General features: G+C 36.4%; 1 protein-coding gene across 3 annotated transcripts in view; it reads right to left on the reverse strand.

Moving 5' to 3' along the window:
* The window catches only part of LOC124616732 (RNA-binding protein 25), a 188,277-nt gene that overhangs the window by 56,564 nt on the left and 110,240 nt on the right, over positions 1–21,473 (reverse strand). For all 3 annotated transcript variants that reach the window (XM_047145094.1, XM_047145097.1, XM_047145096.1), the window contains 2 exons: positions 5,325–5,563; positions 3,503–3,854 (listed from right to left, as the gene is read on the reverse strand). In XM_047145094.1, the coding sequence (XP_047001050.1) occupies positions 3,503–3,854; positions 5,325–5,563 (591 nt within the window). The remainder of the gene's footprint in view (positions 1–3,502; positions 3,855–5,324; positions 5,564–21,473) is intronic.

Genomic DNA, 21,473 nt, shown 5'->3' on the forward strand with positions numbered 1-21,473 from the left:
AGTACAGATGCAGATATATAATTAGAACATCATTCAGATTCTGGTTCAGAACTTATCCTTTTGTGATTCAGTAGTCAAAGAAGCATCAGCTTATGTCTGACAAACAATGGCCAACATGTTCCTTTTAGATCCTTACTGATATTCACATTTAACTCACTAGGGCAAGATACAAATGTGAAACAAAGGTCATAGTTAGAAATAACTGAAGGTGGAAATTGTTTTAACTGCTTTGATCATTTGTTATAGGCCACACAGTGCATTTTATATCTCCGGAACTATAATCATAAATGACGTTTGAGCATATGAACAGCTTGGAAAGTGAGGTTATTTCACCACTTGGTGAAGGAACATATTTTAGTTAGGTTTGTGGTGGAGCAACATATTTTAGTTAGGTTTGTGGTTAGATACAATGACACAACAGACTATGCTGTTGAAGGGACAAAGCTCACAGGAGGAGGACTGCAAATAAAATAAGGTTAAATCGAATGCTATGATACTTACTGTTCTCAGTGTTCAGCTGGGGTTCTTTAAGTACAAGACAACAACCTAAAGGATGCAAGCTAGTCCTGAATTACCAAGAATAATGGTGACTGCAATAAGTTTGTGGACTGGTCTGCTGTCATAGAATCAAACAAAACTATTCATAAACTTTACCAAGAAGATGTGAGACGTTATACATAAAATTAGGAAAGAGAAATAATATAAAACAGCAAAAGTGAAGAAATCAAAACAAACTTATACTGTATACACACCAAATTTCACCACATATCATCTGATGGCACAAGAGAAAAAGAATTTCCAAGGATTCCAAGACCTAGTTAAATCTTAGTGCAGTGCACAACACAGATCACAAACACATTTAGTTAATAATGAAAATAACACCACTACACAACACATGCCCTTAGAGCTGTAGAAATCTTTTCTGAGATATTGAAAAGGAAAGGCACCTGGAGACAATGGTGTCTGGATTTCACAAAACCTTGGACGATTCTGAAATTATTCTATTCAACAAGAAAGACAACAAACAATACATAGTAAAAACTGTAAACCCATCTGCCTTCCCTCTGTAATGTACAAGATACTTGTTAAAATTTTTACAGGGTGTATACGACCCGAGACAACTGGGAAAAACCCGGGAATTTTTTCATCCATGAGAAAACCGAGAAAAACTCGGGAATATTTCGGAATTCTGGGAATTTTTCGTTGTTTTAGCTTCCAACTGTTCACTGAATTTCAAGTGCACATTTTCATTTTCTGCCGTGTATGGCATTATGCCAAAATAAAGAACCAAATATGAAATAGTACAGTACCGGTACTCCAAAGAATTTACATCCCAAACACCACACTGAAAAGCTTAATATCAGATGGGACATACTTCACATACAATGTGCACTTCGAGCCAAATTATGCATTTTAGTATGGTTTATGAAATTCCGATGCTCTTAGAGTATCCTCCAATGTCCTGTTTCTTTTATGGCGTAATGTAAGCTCTCTTAGTGCTTTATACCCATGAACATGCGGGCTTCCTACACCACTGCAGCTGCGCACACGCAATAATGCCTACTTTGTGGTGCTCTCTGGCAACTGCTAAATCGAACCTACTTCTAACAGTCTCGGGATAGTACAGCGAATAGTGGTTCGAAAAGAGTTACTTTCAAAGTAAATTTCTTTTTATGCAAGATGAATTATGTTACATGTGAGAAACTGGGATGAATTTCTTAAATCACGGAGCATTTAAAACTGAACACTTTGAGGACCAGGCACTTACAAGAATTTTACGCCCAGAAGACCAGACATTTATGTCATTGTCTTAAATCTACTGACACATTTGTGTGATGTATCAAAGTATAACACATGACCAATATTACATGTGAAAGCTTAGCTTCTCTTATAGCTTATTAATCTTCAAGACCAATATTAACCGTGAAAGCTTAGCTTTTCTTGTAGCTACACTATGTATATTAATGTAAACCATTAACTTTTCCTCCTTGTGTGTTCATGTTACGGAGCAGTGATCTTGCTATTGGCTGGCTATAACACATGTCCTACACTCTGAATCTCTGCTGTCAAGCTGCTGGCAAGATCATGTGGCATGAGAGATGACTGGCTTCCAAAAGGACATTGTAATCTCAATTTCAACGCTCTGGAAACTAATATGCTGTATTTTATGCAATTCAAATTTATACTTTCGTAATACGAAAATATGCAGTGTATATTTTGCTGCAAATCAGAGATCTTTCCAAAACTTCTCTCCTTTTTTTCATTAAAAGTCTTTCCAAAACTTCTCCCCCCTGTTTTTTTTTTTCCCCTTTCCTTTTTTGGGAAGTTCTACACCAGTGTATAAAACGTTAACCATTCAAAGGACTGGTAAGTTTTACAGTTCCGAGGGAAAAATCTATGGAAAACCTACCTGTATTACCAACCACATAGAAAAAATAATGCATTAAATTTTAATCAGCAGAAGGAACAAACTTATTCAGAAGTGGATAGTACAATGGCTATTTTCAAGTCAGGAATGAAATTAAAAAATGGAGCAATAAGTACAAATTTAGGGTTGTCACAAGTTTCCCTAAGAGCGAAATTCCCTGATTTTCAGACAGGTTTTAGCCTTTTACCCAAACACATTCTGAGATCTTAAAAATATGTAAGGACATTGCCAGAGTAAATTTGTGATGTTTAAGTACCAATTTATTCTGAAATACAACTCTCAATTTCAAGTAAAGTTGTTAAAACATTAGTTGTATAATCCTGCATCACTGAACAACACTGAATAAAACAGAGAATATTTCTGGATTATGATGTCTAAACCATCCCCGATAAATTAACGTTGAGAGGGGGGGAGGGGGTGTCCACTCACAATAACAACTACTGTTTCCACACAACTGAGATATACTGGTCATGAGCAGTAGTTTGACCAGTTTTTGAACACTAATAATTTATATAATAATATTAAGTATTTTAAAATTTGTGATTTATAACACCCAGTACAGTTAAATTCCAATGCTGAGTTAAAAACACAGAATCCCCAGAGGTTCTACGAAATTCCCTGAGGATTCCATGATTTTTTCCGGATAAAATGTAATTCCCTGAGAATTCAAGGTTTTTCAGGTATTCTAGAAGTACCACCGCCCCGATCTGAATGCCTTCCCACAAAATTGTTATGGCAATGACGAAACAAAAATTCTAGAAACATCATGAAATTTGCTCTCTAAATTCAACAAAGGGCAATAGTAGTTTTAGCTGCATACTTTGCAAGTAATTTTGAACTGCATTTCAGTGACGGAATATTCTCCTAGTAAATATGTTTGTACAACAAAGCAGCCGAGTCAAAAAGTAAGCGTATTTGTGGTCTAACAATATTTCACTGCAAAGTCCAGAATTTTTCACCATATTATAAAATTGACTGGGTTACATGCTCTTCCTGTGGGACTTAAGCAGTGATTCATTTTCTAAAATTTCTTATTCAATCATTTATTACTAAACAGAAAGAAAGGAAACTTACTTGATACGCAGCTTCCTTCTCGCGGGCTTTTCTTTCAGCTTTTTTCCTTTCCTTAGCTTCTTCCTCCTCTTCTCTTTCTCTTGCAATTTCACGGTCAGTCTTCCTCTGGACCTCTTCTCTCTCTCTGTCACGATCTCTTTCCCTCTCCCTCTCCCTTTCTCTCTCCCTCTCCCTCTCCCTTTCTCTCTCCCTCTCCCTCTCTCTTTCTCTCTCCCTCTCCCTCTCCCTTTCCCTCTCCCTCTCTCGCTCCCTTTCTCTCTCTTTCTCCCTCTCTTTCTCCTTTTCTCGTTCACGCTCTCGTTCTCTTTCCTTTTCTCTCTCTTTTTCACGCTCCCTCTCTCTTTCCCGATCTCTAGAAAACCAAACAAATAAACAACATTAAATCATAATAAAAAATTATCTTTATTGGTCACTCCAACACAAAAAATTACTGGAAAGTCCTGTGTGTAATACAAGTAATCAAAGGAGTAGGTAGTGAATCACTGTATGATTGAGGCACTGAAGGGCTGACCAGTCACATAAACAAGACTAAATCACGAGCAATCGATATGAAATGTATCAACTGCTGAATGGCTTAACTTAATAGTGAGTCATTCACTATAACACCTTCCATTATTTGTACAGTAAATAGTTTGCATCTAATTATGTCAGAACTGCAGATGAGAAGAAAATCATACAATTTTTTTTCTGAAAAATGAAACTCTCTCTCCACAAAGATAAATTTTCTGACTTTAAGTAAATTAATACACTAAAACAAAATGGATCAATAAGGTGAACTTACTTCTTTAAACAGCAATGCAATCAGCTACCCACAATCAGCACATTAACCGGTTTATTTTTTTCCAAATACTTCTCAAATTACAACTATTAAATAGAAAGTATGTTAAGTGTATCCTTTGTATGTGTGATTATATACAAGGTTTGTTTTTGAAACACACATTAAACGGTATAAGAAATACGAAAGGATGTTAACAAACTCCTCCCTGTAATATTTACACGATTTAGCTTGAGGAACATTAGCTGTATGATCACAGAGTTAAGTTTAGTGAGAGTAAATTAAGATATTATAAATAACAGAAACCGAAGTTCACAAATCACCAACATGGAGTCTGCTGTACTTTCCTAAGCACAGTAACGAACTATTTTTCAGATGGGATGTAAACTAAGTCAGTCCAATGCATTTGCATTAATACAACACTTCCCTGTAAAATCACTACTTTAGTTTTGCACTTCTGACACTAATATGTCACTCAATTTTATTTCTGTAAGATAGATTACGTACTTTCTTCAAGAAATGTTGCTGTGAAGATTGATCACCATGTGTGTACAAGAAAACCTCTACAACTATGTACTGCTGCTACGTGTCCCTACTACAGTAAAATACAAAACACTGACACATTCCTGTAAGCCATTCTTAAATTACATATGTTGTGATATAACTTCTTCCCAAATAATTGTTGACAAATCCTGAACACTGGCTGTGTGAAATTCATTGGTATGTTTCAGGTAAGATCCTTCAATATACAATTGTTTAGTGAATGAGTGGTTAATATAGTTAATGTAGTCCTTGTAAATGGAGTTGTGACTTCAAAACAAGTTGGATTAAAACAGGAATATGAAACACTGTTATTAATGACAACTTATTACTAACAAAAATATTCTTAATCTTTAAGTCAGCCAAGAAAGGCATGAAAATAGTGCTTTCCCTTTTCTATCTAAGATATCATAAAATACGATGTATGTAGGAAATTAGCCCAAAATCACTGAATTTACATCATTTTTGTATAATTCACCTTTAAGATTTGATGCAGCCATAGTTTACCTTGAATGAGAGTGATGCCTATCTCGCTTCGAACGAGTTTTGGCAGAATAAGAGCTGTCTGGTGTTTGACTTCTTGTAGCATCCCTATTGTGGGATCTTGACCTCGATCGACTTTTGGAGACCGAGCCTCGAGATCTATTTCGCGAAGATGAAGCTGCTCTCCTTTCTTTCCTGTCTCGCTCCTCACGGTCTTGTAACTCTTTTCTCTTCCGTTCAACCTCCTTCTCTTCTTCCTGTTTCTGTGTAGAGAAATGTTTCATTTGTTAAAGTTTCACATTCAGAAATGAGGTGGTGATATGCTCAATGACCACACACTATGCACACCACACTCCAAGAAGCCAAATATATGTTCTACTCCAAGAATGTACTAAAAGTGTTTTCAAACAGCAGTTGAAAGGTCTTCACAAAAATTCAGTTGCATGTGACAGCAATGCACTGAAACTGTCACTACAATGAGGGTAACACTTTATACAGCAATACATAAAAATTGCCAGAGATGAAATACTACATAATTCAAGCCTCCATTAAAAATAATAACAATTAATGGATGCTGGAATTTTCTAATTAAAGAAAAATGAAGTAAGACAAAAAAACAGAATATTATACATTACATACATTTTGAGACATCCGCACAGAGATGCAATGGCATGAAGAAACTGGAAACCAAGAGAATTTGCTCAGAGAGAGTGTTATATATCTTCATCTTCTGTCTTCCTCAGAAAGTGATGGAAAGTAATTCAATACCAATAGTCTTAACTGAAAACATTACATAAAGGCGCAAAGAAACACTAAATATTGCAGCGTATCTGTGTGTCTTTTGAGCCAAATGATCGAAAAATGCTGGCAGCAGAACAGTGTTGGATCACTGGCCACAAATTTTTACAATGAAGTCAACTCTGCTCTATACCAGCAATTTTTCTGTTTTCCATAAAATGGATAAGTGCCATATGTAACTAATTTCATGATATATATTAGCAGATATAGAAAACTACAAAAACAATATAGAATTCTTTCTTCTAATTTACATTACGTGGAGAAAAATCAATAAAAAATATATACAAATATACATACTCTTGTCCTACATCAATTGTCTGCAATTCTAGTGTAGTGAAGTGAACCGAAACAGACTGAACTCAAAAAGTACAAGCAGCTCATGAATCATGTTAGCAGTAAACAGTTTGTTTTGTGAAACTGTGACTCATATTTCTTTCATTTCTTGCTGGGTCCAAAAGGAACAGTGTGATCAATTTATGGAAGCTGTTATGGTGTGCAGTCTTAACAAAGAGGAAGGGGGAAAAAATGATCTTTCGGCAAAGACGGGCATCATTTCACAAATGCACTACTTATTAAGCTATTACTAACGCCTAATACTCTAGTACTGTCAATGGTATAAATTTATGAACAAAGAGAAGAGTCTGGATTATGTTCAACTGGTCACCGTATTAATAGAAATCAACTGTCTCAAGTACAGTGGTAAGTAGTGATGATGTTGAGCAGCAGGCACATTGTCGAATACGTAGAAAACTACAACCACTGATAAAGGTTATACATCCAGGGCAATATCATTAGTGAATTCAGGTAATTCAGAATATCCAACAAATAAGACACAGTCTTTCTAACAAACACATAGCCCAACTGAGATAAAAGACATCATAAAGAACAAAATTTCAAAATTAATAGAGGTTACTAACTGCTTTTCTATTAACAAGCTACACGACAAAGTGGAGGCTATCAATCTAATCACTTTGAAGTCAACATAATATCAGTTTTAGTGATTGCTGTCACCCAAAAGAATGTTCCAATGCTGGAATGTTCCAACGCTGGAACGTTAGCAATGCAGTAAAGGACATAACTTGAAAATAATACTACAGTTTTAAAAGACTAAACAACAAAGTGCATAACAATTTGGGATTTATAATGCCATTAGTTACTGATAATTATTTTTTTTTTTTTTTTTTTTTTACTGAAACACATTTTACATGTCAAAATGACTTAAAGTTACATATAGACTTGGAAGGGTGAAGATGCTATGCTGTAAGATGTGGTTTGCCAGTTGATGAAGTCTTCCAGAACTGGAAGCTTAACCTCAATTTGTTGTATGAAGATCAATAAGGGCAGTACTACAACCAATTAAATAGAAATTCAGCTCACAGAATCGCAAACACAAATATCTCAGCATTGTTAACAACACAGGTTCTCAGGCTCTCCAATTTCATACTCCAAAGTGGATTTTATTGCATCTATTTAATGAAGGTGAAAGACAAACTCTTTCATGCTTCAATATAATTATCATCAAAGGGGTCAATCCACAGAATCAAAACACTGCTTTATTGATGTGAGACTTATCATACACATTATCGAGGGAATTTGTAACAGTGACACTGCCACAATTGCCATCAAAGCCAGTTGTTTTTATGACAGATTTTACCAGTATATCATATATGCTTACTTCCCAGTAAACATTTCAGGCAGCTCTGACTTATTTTAATCATTCATACTGAACACTCAGATGAAAGATTTGACATGTCGATACAACTTAAATAAAATCCCAATTTCCTCAACTCCTTACAGACTGTCACCAGTTTTGGAGAAATGATTGATTGGTATAAAGTGTCATTAACGAAGAATTTTAAGACACACAGTATCAAAAACCTATCTTTTTCAACATACACAACACAACTGTTTTAAAAAATTACACTTACAATTACTCTACTGATCAAGATGACAATTTACACTTAGCAACTTGTACCCTTACAATAATGCAAAATTTCACTGCTATCATCATCTCTGTGTTTGCCTAAGAACCGTACAACGTGAGTACATAACTATTACATAATTGGAAGACCAAAATAATTTGACCAGATCAATAGCAATTCCTCCAAAGCAATGACAATACCTGACAAATCATACAAGTAAGTCCATGCACTGACATCAAATGGAATGCAAATTTGCACTAATTGTGGGAAGAGCGAGTGGTAAAGTTTTATCAGAGAACACTGTACTCTTGTACACAGACCTAATAATCTAATGAGCTCTCTTCCTGTCTGCTATTACTGACTACTTTAATACTAACTGCACACTACGAAATATTCCATGTGTATCGTATAGTGAGAAGATAACATGGAGTTGAAACAGAAGTTGAAGGCTCTTGACACACCAGTTCCATCAATTTGACAAATACAGTACAGAATCTAGCCGAAAGGAAACATGGTATCATGTTAAATTGTTGTCAACACTGCATAAGATTTAAGTAAGAGAAGATTTCAACGGTACAATGCTTCGACAAGTCAGAAGTTGTTCAGAGATCATAACAGCAAAATTAAAGACATCAGAGCAGATACATTCCAGCCTGGATGGGAACGAAGTAGAAGAAAAGCACACAACTGCATCAATCACATAACACACACTTATGTGAAGAATACAAGCAAAGGTGTATACATCTAAATCAGAGGAACATGTGATGGCCTTGAGGGGAACAGACAAAGATATATAGACAATGAAAAAATTATAGACACTATACTTGGAAACTATTGTCTCTATATACTTTGATCCAAATCGATCAATGTTTTATCCAGTTGAATGCTGACTATAACAATAACATTATGAAAAAATATAGATTGTTACTCGCCATGAAAATGAAACACTGAGTTGCAGAAAGATAAAACAAAAAGAGTTTTACACATAGAGCTTTCGGCCAAAGTCCACTTCAGAAAAGAAAACACACACACACACACACACACACACACACACACACAACACACACACACACACAAACAAACAAACAAACAAAAAAAACAAGCAAGCACACCTCACACACACCAATGCTACCTCCGACCTCTCTGGCCGGAATGCAATCGCCGCTTTGAACAAAAGCAGCAATCCAGAGTGGGTCAGAGAAAGGGGGAGGGATAGCACGGTCAGTTCAGGAGAGAAAACACTATCTGTCAGGGCGTGCAGGGACTAAATGATAGCAGGATAAGCTGCCAGGCGCAGTGGCAAGAGGCTTTGAGGGAGGGAGGGGAAACAGAGAGCGGCACAGAAGAAGAACAGAGAAGAGTACAGGACTGCTGAGTGCATTGGCAAAGAAAAGCACACTTCAAAGGTGAGGGGACATGAACTGGGAGGAGGTGACAGGATAGCGAGAGTGGAAACTTTTGGTTGCAGTGTATGGGAACAGCCAGTTACCGTAGGCGGAGGCCGTGATAATTTCCGGAGCAGAGAATGTGTTGGAAGGATGATTCCTATTCACACACTTCAGAAAAGTTGGTGGTGGAGGGAGGATCCAAGTGGTCCAGATTGTAAAGCACCCATTGAAATCAAGCATGTTTATGATTTGTTCAGCTGCATGTGGGGCCACAGGGTGGTCCACTTTGCTGTTGCTCGCAGTTTGGTGGTGGCCATTCATCCTGGTTGACAACTGGTTGGTAGTCACACGAATATAAAGAGCTGTTCAATGATTGCAGCAGAGCTGACATACGACATGGCTGCTTTCATAGGAGACCAAGACTCTTAGGGGGTAGGATTACCCTGTGGCAGAACTAGAATAGGATGTGCTGGGTAGGTGGACTGGGCAGGTCTTGCACCTGGATCTTCCACAGGGATATGATCCCTGTGCAGGAAGTTGGTATTGGGAGTGGCACAGGAATGAGTTAGGATACTGTGGAGGTTGGGTGGGCTAAGGAACACCACTTTAGGAAAACGGGAAGGATCTCTACTAAAGTGATGTTCCAGCGCCCACCCAAACTCCACGTCAGTATCCCAAACCCAATCCCTTGCCACAGGGCTCATATCCCTGTGGAAGATGCAGGTACAAGACCTGCCCAATCCATCCACCCAGCACTTCCTATTCCAGTCCTGTCACAGACTTACTGTACCCCATCAGAGGCCAGGCCACCTGTGAAAGCAGCCTTGTCATGTAACAGCTCTGCACAGCTATTCTCATTGATATGATTACCAACCAGCTGTCCACCAGATTGAATGGACACCACCAAACTGTGGCCAAGAGCAAAGTGGACCATCCTGTGGCACAACATGCAGCTGATCATAACATGCTTGATTGCAATTGATGCCTCACAACCCTGAGCATCTCAATCCTGCCTTCCATCACCAGTTTTTCACAACTGCAAGGAAGGGCCTTAAAACACATTCTCCACTCCTGAAATTATCCTCAAATTCAGCTTACCATAACCTGCTGTCTCCACACCCTCAACCTAACAGTTTCCGTCCTCTCTGCCCTACTGAAGTCACGCCCCTCACCCTCATTGTGCGCTATTCTCTGCCAATGCAATCACAAGTCTTTTTTACTTCCTGTTCCCTCCACCTCCCTCCCACACAGCATCCCGATGCTGCACCTAGAAGCTCATCCTTTCTATTCCCTGGGCACTCTGCCAGACAACACACTTCTCTCCCCCCACTCATACTCTACTATCCCTCCCACTTTCCTTTCCATTCCCGACTGCTGCTTTTATTTAAAGCAGGAGTTGCAGTCTGACTGGTGTGGTCGGAGATAGTGGTCATGTGTGCATAAGGTGTGCTTGCTTGTGTGAATGTGTGTGTGTTTTCTTTTCTGCTCAATATGTAATAATCTTTTTGTTATGTCCGTCTGCAACTCAGCATGACATCTCTATGGTGAGTTGCATGCTATCGTTTTCATAATGTTGTTCTAACCTGGACTTCTCATTGTTTGAAAATGATGAGAATTCTCTTATGCCTGTCATCAATTTCAACAGCACACACACAATCGCAAGTTATAATATTTACTCTTTAGAAGCTAATGAATGTTTTGTGCAAACATTTTATAAGAGACAACATTTAAATTTTTGAAATCAGTTATTTATACTTTATAGAAATTACTAGAAGATGATTTGTTTGCAGTGTTGCTTCAGGTTTGTGAATAATTTGGAACATCATTTCCACAACACAGAAAATATTGTAAGGTAAGAATTTGCCATTATACTTTTAAAAAAAAATTAATATTTCTACATTATTCAACTGTTAAAAACCTAAAACAAAAAATAAAACTATTTTTCACACAGACAAAAAAGTGTTGGACAGATACCATATATGGCATTCATATATTCTCTCTCTCTCTCTCTCTCTCTCTCTCTCTCTCTCTCACACACACACACACACACACACACACACACACACACACACACACACACACACACACACACGCACGCACACTAGAATAAATGGACTACAGTGCAGAAAAATTAACTGTTTAAAAAATAATCTGCTCTTAAAATCAAACTTTAAGAAAGGGGGAAGGAAGGGCATTTTATTGCTTTCGTTGAAATGATTTTTACTTACAGAAAGATGAACTCGTTGATAAGCGTTTGATGAAAGCTGAGTATATTGTTGAATGTTTATGCAACATGACGTACTTGATGGGCTGGGAAATATTGCACAAGTCAGGAAATAGTACAGCCCACATAGTAAAGCCAACAAGACATTATCTGTGTTACTCTTAATTTCATAAAGTATATTACTTGTTAGCCCAAGTAAAGAAAGTTTTATATTTTCTGCAATTAGGATAAATAATTTCCATGACAATCACATGTAATTCACCATATGAACATTGCTAATGCTGGTAGTTACTTCATCGCACATAAGAAAATACAGCACTTTGTGTATAGAAAAATTGTTTGTTTCTTGGGCTAACATAAAGTACATATTACATGTATATAATACTCAGTGTGGATATACACAAGCATTAAACTGTAACAGTAACTGATCACAATTAATGATATTTACAACAATGGCATATACACAAAACACAGTCCTAAATAATGATACGTAAATGAAAAAGCATTCAAGACAACAAGAACCTTAAGTTCTATGTCAATACTAAAACATTAACTAGATACAACAAATACAGGAGAGATCTTACCGTAAAAGAGATGCATTTTTCTGGACAATGGTGTTATCTGGCTCAAAAGTAGGTCTAAATGAAGTAAAGAAAGAGTTCAAAACATACACTACCCAGCTACATTCAAGTGTCAGAAAAACTGCTAAATCTCAGCAAATACTAATTAAACGTCTTGCTCTGCTATGTTTAAAGATATCATGCAGCTGCAGTGAAAACCCTGCCAAATAGATAATGATAGCAAAGAGTACAAAGACTGTTGTATCTCTCCATCAATTTCTACTCCTACTACCACACACACAGAGGGTAGACAGTAATGTATGTAGAGAACAGAGAGAACACCATGAATGAAACAAATAGGTTGAAATAAATTAAAGTAGCTGATATCTTTAGCTATATGTGCGCCAAAGAATTTGCATATATAATGAAAGAAGCACATGGAACAGGCTTCTTTAGGATGGGTGCAAAATTTATGTGATGAAATACAGAATAAATCCCAAATTTACAATAAAAACCGAAGTAGCAGATAGTAAGAGAACGTTTTATTTAGTAAAAATATTAGCAGGAAAAATATTGCAATTATTCAAAATGTAATAACTAGTAAAGTGTTAGCACCTAAGAAGTTATTACTTCAGCATATTAAAACATTTTGTGTTAGAAACTTCTGAATATTCCAATTCAGTGATTATCTTCTCCGCAAAATTTTGAAGTTCATTCTAGGTCCAAAGGTATTGAGTATGGCACACAGGACTGATACATACAACTAGAACAAAGTTTATATCATGAAAATTTCCTGCTGGCTTCCATCTCGGGTTCTTCAGCCGATGTCTGACAATTTTCCCGGTGTTTTGCCAGTACGAGTGGCTAGCACTGTGAAAGCTTCACCCTCCATTGCTGGTGACTGACTGCCACAAGCAATGGACGGTGAAGCTTTCACAATGCTACTCACTAGTGCTGGCAAAACGTCGAAAAAACTGTTAAATGAACATTAGTCGTAGAAAGCGAAACACAAGCCAACAGGCAATTTGTCAACAAGTGGCCACGAACACCTTAACAATTTTACACCATGATCTCCGGTTTCAAAATTCTACACTTTTCTCTTATATATAAATATATAATCTGTCCGCTTGTGTGTGTGTGTGTGTGTGTGTGTGTGTGTGTGTGTGTGTGTTGATAATCCCATTTCAGTTTTATCATGGAAGTTTATATCAGTTACATTACTGTAAAAAGCAAACAAAGTGTCAGTTTAAAAAAAAAAAACTGTTAAAATTACAAAAAGAAAGAATGCTGCCCAATATTTCCTGTCAGAATGTGAAATTAATAGTACTGCAGGTAGAAAAACCTAAGTTGGAAAATATTAAATTCAGCTTTCAGAACATAAGTTCCCTTCTTCAGGGAAGGAAGAGAAATTCTTCTGAAAGGGGTAGGAGGTGCAGGTAAATCAAACCGTGGATTGCAAAGGACCCACCTATTTGAAGATATCTTGCCCATCCCCCACCTCCTCCTTCGCAACCAATGCCCATTTCGTCTCTGAAAATGGAAATGTACAAGTTCTGAAAGCAGAGAATAGTATTTTCTACCAGAAATATTTCTATTTGCATTAGTAGTGACTTCTGTCTCCTGAAAGTAAGTACAGGCCAGCCATTCTAACTCCTTGTACTCGTAAAAGGCAAAGTAATTACAAATACGATAATCAGCTTGTAGTCCTTTCATGACCACACAGACTATGTATGTTCATCATTATATTCAAAGATAATTCAGTATTAAAGAAACTGTCATCAAATGGTTTGCTGCCGCAATAGCTTTTATACGCTACTGTATGACCAGTTCCCATCGTATTCATGCTAACACTTACCTATGAATTAGGAAACAATCAAGTGTGTTAATTACACCCTCATAACACAGAAGAAAAATATTTAGTTATTTTAGAAAGTAAGTTGGGTCCTACCTCAATAAACGGGTCACAGATGGTCTTCAGCTTCTCTTGAAATGTACACAAGGCATTATAAACGAAGTTGGTTGTATTACAGGAATGCTCACACACAAATTGTGAATCTGATACATTATGAACAGCTACACTTCAAAAAACAAGAAACCTGCTTTTTCTCATCTCGTCCATGACTCAAGTTTCACAAACTTTTAATTCAAACCTGATACCCTACAAACTGATGCTACAATAATCAGCTTTTTCCCTTCTTCTGTTGTACTAGTACGTAAATATTAAAATAATACAGGTAACTCTATGTTAATCGAATTTACATACAAAAGCAGAGTCATTACAACTACATAACTACAACAACAATTGCTGTGCAGAAACAACAAAAAAGTGAAATTGCTGAAAATTATATTAAAAAGCTTCTAAACAGCTTTATTTAATACCAATACCAGTTTCAAGTCATGCCTATCTTCAGGTGGATAACTTTTCCAATTACTGTAATGGATTTTTAGTGGCATGCACCATCTTCTACAATATGTTCTAGTGGTTGGTATTTAGTCGTGCTTCGGTCCTTAGTTCTTTACATGATAAAACATGAAAGTGTTGTTGTGCCAACAGCACACACATTGTAAACAAACCACTGTGGCACACAAACACTACACAATATTCATCATGTCTGTTGCAGCCTCAGGCAAGTGAATTACATTCGACATTTTCCTTCCTCTTTGCATAGTAAATAAAAACAATGACTGTACTGCACATGGATGAGGCTGCGAAGGATATTAGGAATATTATGAAGTGTTTGTATGCTACAGTAGTTTGTTGAGAAGGTGCGTGCTGTTTATGCTGCAACACTTTTAAGCACCACCCTGGTAAGGAATAAGGACCAAAGCAAGACTGAAGACCATCCAGTGAACATGTTCTGGGCGGTGATGGCATGCTGCTGACAAATACATTACATGATGCATATCTTCAGATGGCTAACTTTTCCAAGTATCATAGCCTGAAATCAGTAATGGCATAAAATAAGGCTTTTTAAAATTATTTGTGGCTGGTTGCATCCTTAACAGCCACAGAGATCAATATCAGCATGGATAAAACAACATTTATACAGAAAAAGTTACAACTGAGTACATTCCAATTTGGTTTTCAAATACCTAAATATTTGTATGCCTTTACTGACCTACACTAACACCTCCCAAATACAATGATGTATTTTCAACATCTCAGTTCATTTACAGACATTTGATAACTATACAACCAACCACAATATTTTTTTTTACAATATGAAGTGAAAAATAAATATATTAGAAAGCTTGACAATACAATCTTGCCTCCTCATTAATAAGGGTAGAAAGCAAGAGGTCAGATTTCCTTGCAAAACCTGACAATATATCACAGGAAGAATTTCTCCTAAATGACTACCATCATAATTTTACAAAATTGTTAGTGCCCAAAGGAAGAGTTAACTCTAGCCAGATCTAATTAAAACAGAAAAAAATAAAATTGTACTCTAGCTATATGTTGTTTAGAAAACCATAGCACTTTACCCGGCCAGATTCAATGGGAGTTGTTACATTCTCAACTTCTTTTTACCCATGAACTGACTTAGCCCGACAAAGATAGAGGGCCTACTGTTTAACATTGACTGTTGATCATGCTGCAATTATACATTTTTGGTAAGTACGAATCATAACCAGGTGTAAAAGACCCAAGAAGCGACTCAGAAAGAGCCTAGGACCATTTGCACATCAAATCTCCAATTAATTAAAATGTCATTATAAATTTCATGTTTTTAAAACACATTTCTAGAAAAAAAATACTAATAAATTCACCCAACTTTAAGTTAATATATGAGCAAACTGTATGTCTCCCCCCCCCCCCCCCCCCTTTCAAAGTAAAGTTGTAAACCAATTACTAATATACAGCATGTATAAAAGTACAGAAACAGATAACATCAGTTAAAATAATGTGGCTTTTAAAAACAACACCAAAAAAATGGATATTGTTGCTCCTTTGAAACTAATTTACACAGATAATATGTTATTTCTGTCTATATTATTCATGAATTGAAAAAGCAATCTCTGCTCCAGCGCTGTGGCTCGGAAACAAGCAAAGCAGCAACCATTACTGTTCCCAAATATGGTAAGTGGTTACAGAATAAGCCCAATGTTGCTTTGTACATGAATGCATCAGTTCAATTAGGGTATTGATCAATTTGAGAGAAAAGCCACCTCTAGATTTGAAAATGTTGTGGGAGTTGGTGGCCTAACTATATGTTTTCTAGTATGTCACCCAACAACTGAGCTCTTTGAGACAATGAAAATGTCACACAACAGAAGTCAGAAGAACTGATGCACACAGCTATCCTCATAAAAGAATTTTCTTTTTAACAGCTTCTACTGTCTGAAATAAAGTTCTCAGCGTGGAATTACACTTTTTGATGCTTCAACTGTATTTGTGAAGTAACTCCATGGCTAACTGGTTGTGTCCTCAATGTTGACTGCCATTGTATCATCAACAATCATGTCACCAAGACATTGCATCACAGTTACTCATGCTGAAGTGAGTGCAAGTACTGTAAACAGGCAACATCTGGGGCCCCAACAGTGAAGTAACAGCTTACTCATTAAACATATTATTAACTCATTAAAAATATTACTTATCAATCTCATGTATAACTGGCATGTCCTTCTGAGCAGGATAGGGCTTTCCCCCACTTTTATGTTTGTAGCAAATTTGCTTTACCACAAAGATGTCTAGACAAATCCCCATCAGGAGAAAACATATGTAGACTAATTTCACTGATAAGATTATTGTATACCAATATAGCCATGGGGAAACAAGGAAAACACATATTTAGCCTTCATAATCAAATCTACTATTTTTCTGCTCACATCATGTACATCCCTGTGCTAATATATGCAAACTACATCTAACCACAACGGAATTTCAGCACTATCCATGTAATTCAAGTACCACACAGTATTAACACAGATGAAATTCTGCTCCATACAGAAAACATCAGCTCCATATAGAAATCATCGCAACTGACCACATTATAATGATTAATCTCAAGGTAAGTAATAAGTTTGCCAAATGACATGATTTCCAGCATACACGGAACAGTTCTAACCTGCACTTACAAACAATTATTGTGGACTAGCTGTTAACTGCCGCTACACTCACATATTAGCAGTTTTGTTATGATGAATGATGGTGAGTAAGGGAGCTACTGTACATGCAATAACATGAGCTGCCCTCACGTCTGCCTGTTGGGGTAAGCATAGATCATAGTGTACAGCCCCCTCTTCCTCCTCCCAAACAGTCCCAACACACAATGTGTCGGCATGCAGAGCATCACTGCTGAGCAGTGCCTACAGAAGGGCGTGAGCAGGAGTTTGCAATTATGAATTATGCAACTGAAGTAGCTCTATAATATACAACATAATACATTATGCAACAAATAGTGTGGAAGTATGGATTAAACACACTGACGATTGTATAAGCACTGTATTCCTTACTTTGAATTGTTTCAGGGTAGCACATATCAACCAATAAAAGGATTTTTCACAAATATGATAACGATCAAATGTAAAAGAGTAATTTTTTCCGGGAGTAATTATTTTTCTCTGTTTAACATAATATTCTTCAAATCAGTAAGTCTCTTGTACCACACACTTTCTTAAGTAGCTTATATCCTTCGTCTGGGTTCAAGTCACCTCCATACCAAACTTCATGACAGATCAAAACTGTGTCTGACCGAGACTCAAACTTAGGACCTTGCCCGTGACAGGCAAAGGTCCCGAGTTTGAGGCTCAGTCTAGCACACAGTTTTAATCTGCCAGGAAGTTTCATATTAGTGTACATTCTGTTGCCGAGTGAAAATTTCGTTCTACCTCCATATCAAATTTAACTGAAATCGGTTCTGTCAGTTAGTCATGAAAATGTAACAGACAGCATTAATCCCACATTTATAATGTTAGTATGGATAATACTTTCAATTACGATACCCATTTTTCCCAGTGATCAGATTTTGACGAAGTACAGCCTATATGGTACCCCCAGCTACGCTCAAGTTACCTGTGAAAATCCCATGAAAATTCGTTTAGTAATTTTGGCCATTAACACGTTCCAACAAACAGACAAGACATACTTAAATCACAGTATTTTTTCCATGATCTGATTTTCACGAACTAAATCCTATAGGTGCCCCAAGCTATGCTGAAGATACCTGCGAAAACCCCATGAAAATTTGTCTAGTAGTTTTGAAGAAGCATGTTCAAACAGACAGACTTTACGTGTTTTGCAGATTTTTTATTACTGCAGATTTCATTTATACTAGAAACTATCAGCCTTATCAAAAGGTGCATGTGGCCAACTAGTTATTGATAGTGGGACAAAAACGAGTTAGACACTACTTGGCCGCATCTATGTTTTCCATAGTTCAAAACATATCCTCAAAGGGAATTTTCTATTAATTTACTAACTAGCCCTACAGAAGACCAAAATGCCTAAAACACAGTGCTATCATTTTAATCAATAATCGTCACACTAATACATACTCAATCTATAACACATCAAAACAAAGGCTGTTCATACATAAATGTCACTTTTGTTGTGACAGCTTTACTTCTTGAGTCAATTCTCTCAAATATTCAATGATACCTCTCACTTTGACCTGATTTTAATTCATGATTGTTTTCTGCTCACAAATCATGCATATCTTCATAAACAGATTTTCCCATATGTCAAACATAACACTGAGTTTTAAAACACTGAGCCATGCAAAAACTACTTAACACCATAAGATAAACAAAGCTCATCAAAATAAAAATGCATCATAATGAATTATCCTTTTCTGGTCACGGCTCATTAACAATTACAGTGCAAATAGTGTTCCATTATATCATTTATCTTTTGTATGTCAGATTAAGAAACTACTGTACACATGTGATGTACCTGAACTGCAGAACAAAGTAACAACTTTTGTTACTTCATGTTTTAATTGTATGTAAGAGATATTTTTATTGTTCTAATCGGCGTATCCCTGCATTAGTAATATTAGCCAATGACATTAAGAACTGAGACACAAAGTTGTGAAATCTGAACAACAAATCGCAACAGCTAAAGAACTTTCACAAGTGATTGCAAAGAACAATTACACAATGGAATATATAAGAGTTACTTAACAAACATGAGGCATGACTACCTAGTCACAGGTGGTAATACAAACAGCACATATCTGCTACTGCAATGTTTTCTGCCAACAGAATAGAGTAGCACTAGTGAATAAAACAAAGAAGAAAAACGGCGTGCTAATATAACTGCAGGATAACAGCAATATCTACATTATTCTATTTCAACAAAATGTGGAAAATTGATTTCTTTTGTTTTCTGTAGGACAGTATTTTATCTAAAGGACTCAACAGTGCATATAATTAACTATAAGAAATTACAATGTTTTCAGATTTAGTGGAATGGAATCTCCTATGAAGCAGCACCACATTTGTGTTTTATTTGCCCAAATGAAAACAGATGATTTCATTTTTTATCACAGTGCGCTGTTATTTCTCCTCTGAAGTCTTCTCTTTACTTTCCAAACACTGTTAAGCAAGATAAGCACTTATTATTCTGAACTATATTATTTTGAACAATTTGCCCATACTGTAATAGTGAAATTTGGATAGCGAAGACACAGTTATCAGTAAAAATTAAAATTTCTCATTTTGTTTAGTAAGCATATTACTAATGACTGCGTACTTGTTCCATGAAACATTAAATTTCTTTTAAATCATATTCACATTAACATCATATGTTTATTGAATAAAATATTGCAGTCATTTATTAATAACTGTGCACTGCAATACTTTCGAAGAGTGTCTTTATCACTGGTGTAAAATGCATACTTCTGATAGTTTCGCATTTTGTTTTATGACTACACCAACTACTTATTATTTCAGCTACTTTATTGAACTCTAAATATCCTGCGAAAGTCTGGCCCATCATCTCGATTAATTCTGAGTGAGAACAATATCGAGTTTACATAGCAAATGCTGCTACACCTTTTGTGTGTTCATTCTTTGTATTAGAATGAAACAAAGCAATAAAATATGCTAATGTTGGAATTGGTAATTTTAGAATGAGAATGCATTCATGCAATAAGAGGCTCCTAAGAAAAGCTTAAAGACTACATATTAGTAGAGATCAGTGTCTATCCTGAAAACCATGGTATAACCTAAAGATATGGTGCTCTTAAACATGCTACAGCATCCTGTTTCTTTTAAACATGTTGCAGCATCCTGTTTATGCATAGCCACTTCAGGATGTGGGCTTTAGGTGAAAAGGAAGTTTGTAAAATGTGAGAACATGTGTTGACCAGGCTATACTGCATGTTGAGAAGTAACACGGACTGCCAGCTTCTTATTTTAATGAATATCCTTCCATACTCATCAACACGTAACAGCACAATCACTCACTTTTATAACAAAATTAAAGTCTCCGTTATAGCCTAAAACCACATGCCATGAAGATACCTGACTGCTCTCAACAAAAAGACAAAGATAAGCAATAATAATGCGTGAATATATAACAACTAATGCCTTCCAGCATACAGAAATTCAGAAAAATCATCAGACAAATGTGGGCCAAAGAACCTGAGACAGAAGCCAACAAGAAGTTTCTCATGTGGAAATTTCATGTACCTTCATTAGTACATCTTAAGGTCTTTTCATTTATACAGGCTCCATTAACTGGGCAGCTGTAAGTAGAAAAAAGTTGCTCCCTGCCCGTATCATTTCAAACTTATTAATTATTACTGTAAGGATAGGTGTCACAGTGGAAATTCTTGGATGAACAACAGCAAACAGAAAACAAAGGAGGACAACCACTTAACACTTGGCAAATTGAACCATATATCTGGCAGAATTACGACATGGTACAGTTCGAAGTAGTACCCGTCAGTATCAGAGTGTAAGCCAGGGCAGTGACTGAAGGAACTGTCTTCAAAGGCATCCATTATAGCTTACTGTTAACAGCATTATGTTAGTTGGTGAGAAAGAGAAAGGAATGACAATACTGAAGGAAAAGGTGATATAAAAGTGTAAGAAAAATGTTAAAAAGAGTAAGGCAATGATGTTAAAATTACAGAAGGGGGGACAAGATGCCCAATGGAGTGTAGTTTAAGTATTTACTCCGAAGAACAAAAGTAAAGTGCACACAATAAATATCCCACTGACAATATGGGTAAATTTTTTATTACGCAATTTCCGCAGTGTTATGAAAAATGCAAAGAACATCAACTTTGTGAAAACTTCACAGTTTTTATTACACAGAACTGTAAGTC

Source organism: Schistocerca americana, chromosome 5 (assembly GCF_021461395.2).
Source record: "Schistocerca americana isolate TAMUIC-IGC-003095 chromosome 5, iqSchAmer2.1, whole genome shotgun sequence".
In the NCBI taxonomy this organism is placed as follows: Eukaryota; Metazoa; Arthropoda; class Insecta; order Orthoptera; family Acrididae; genus Schistocerca; species Schistocerca americana.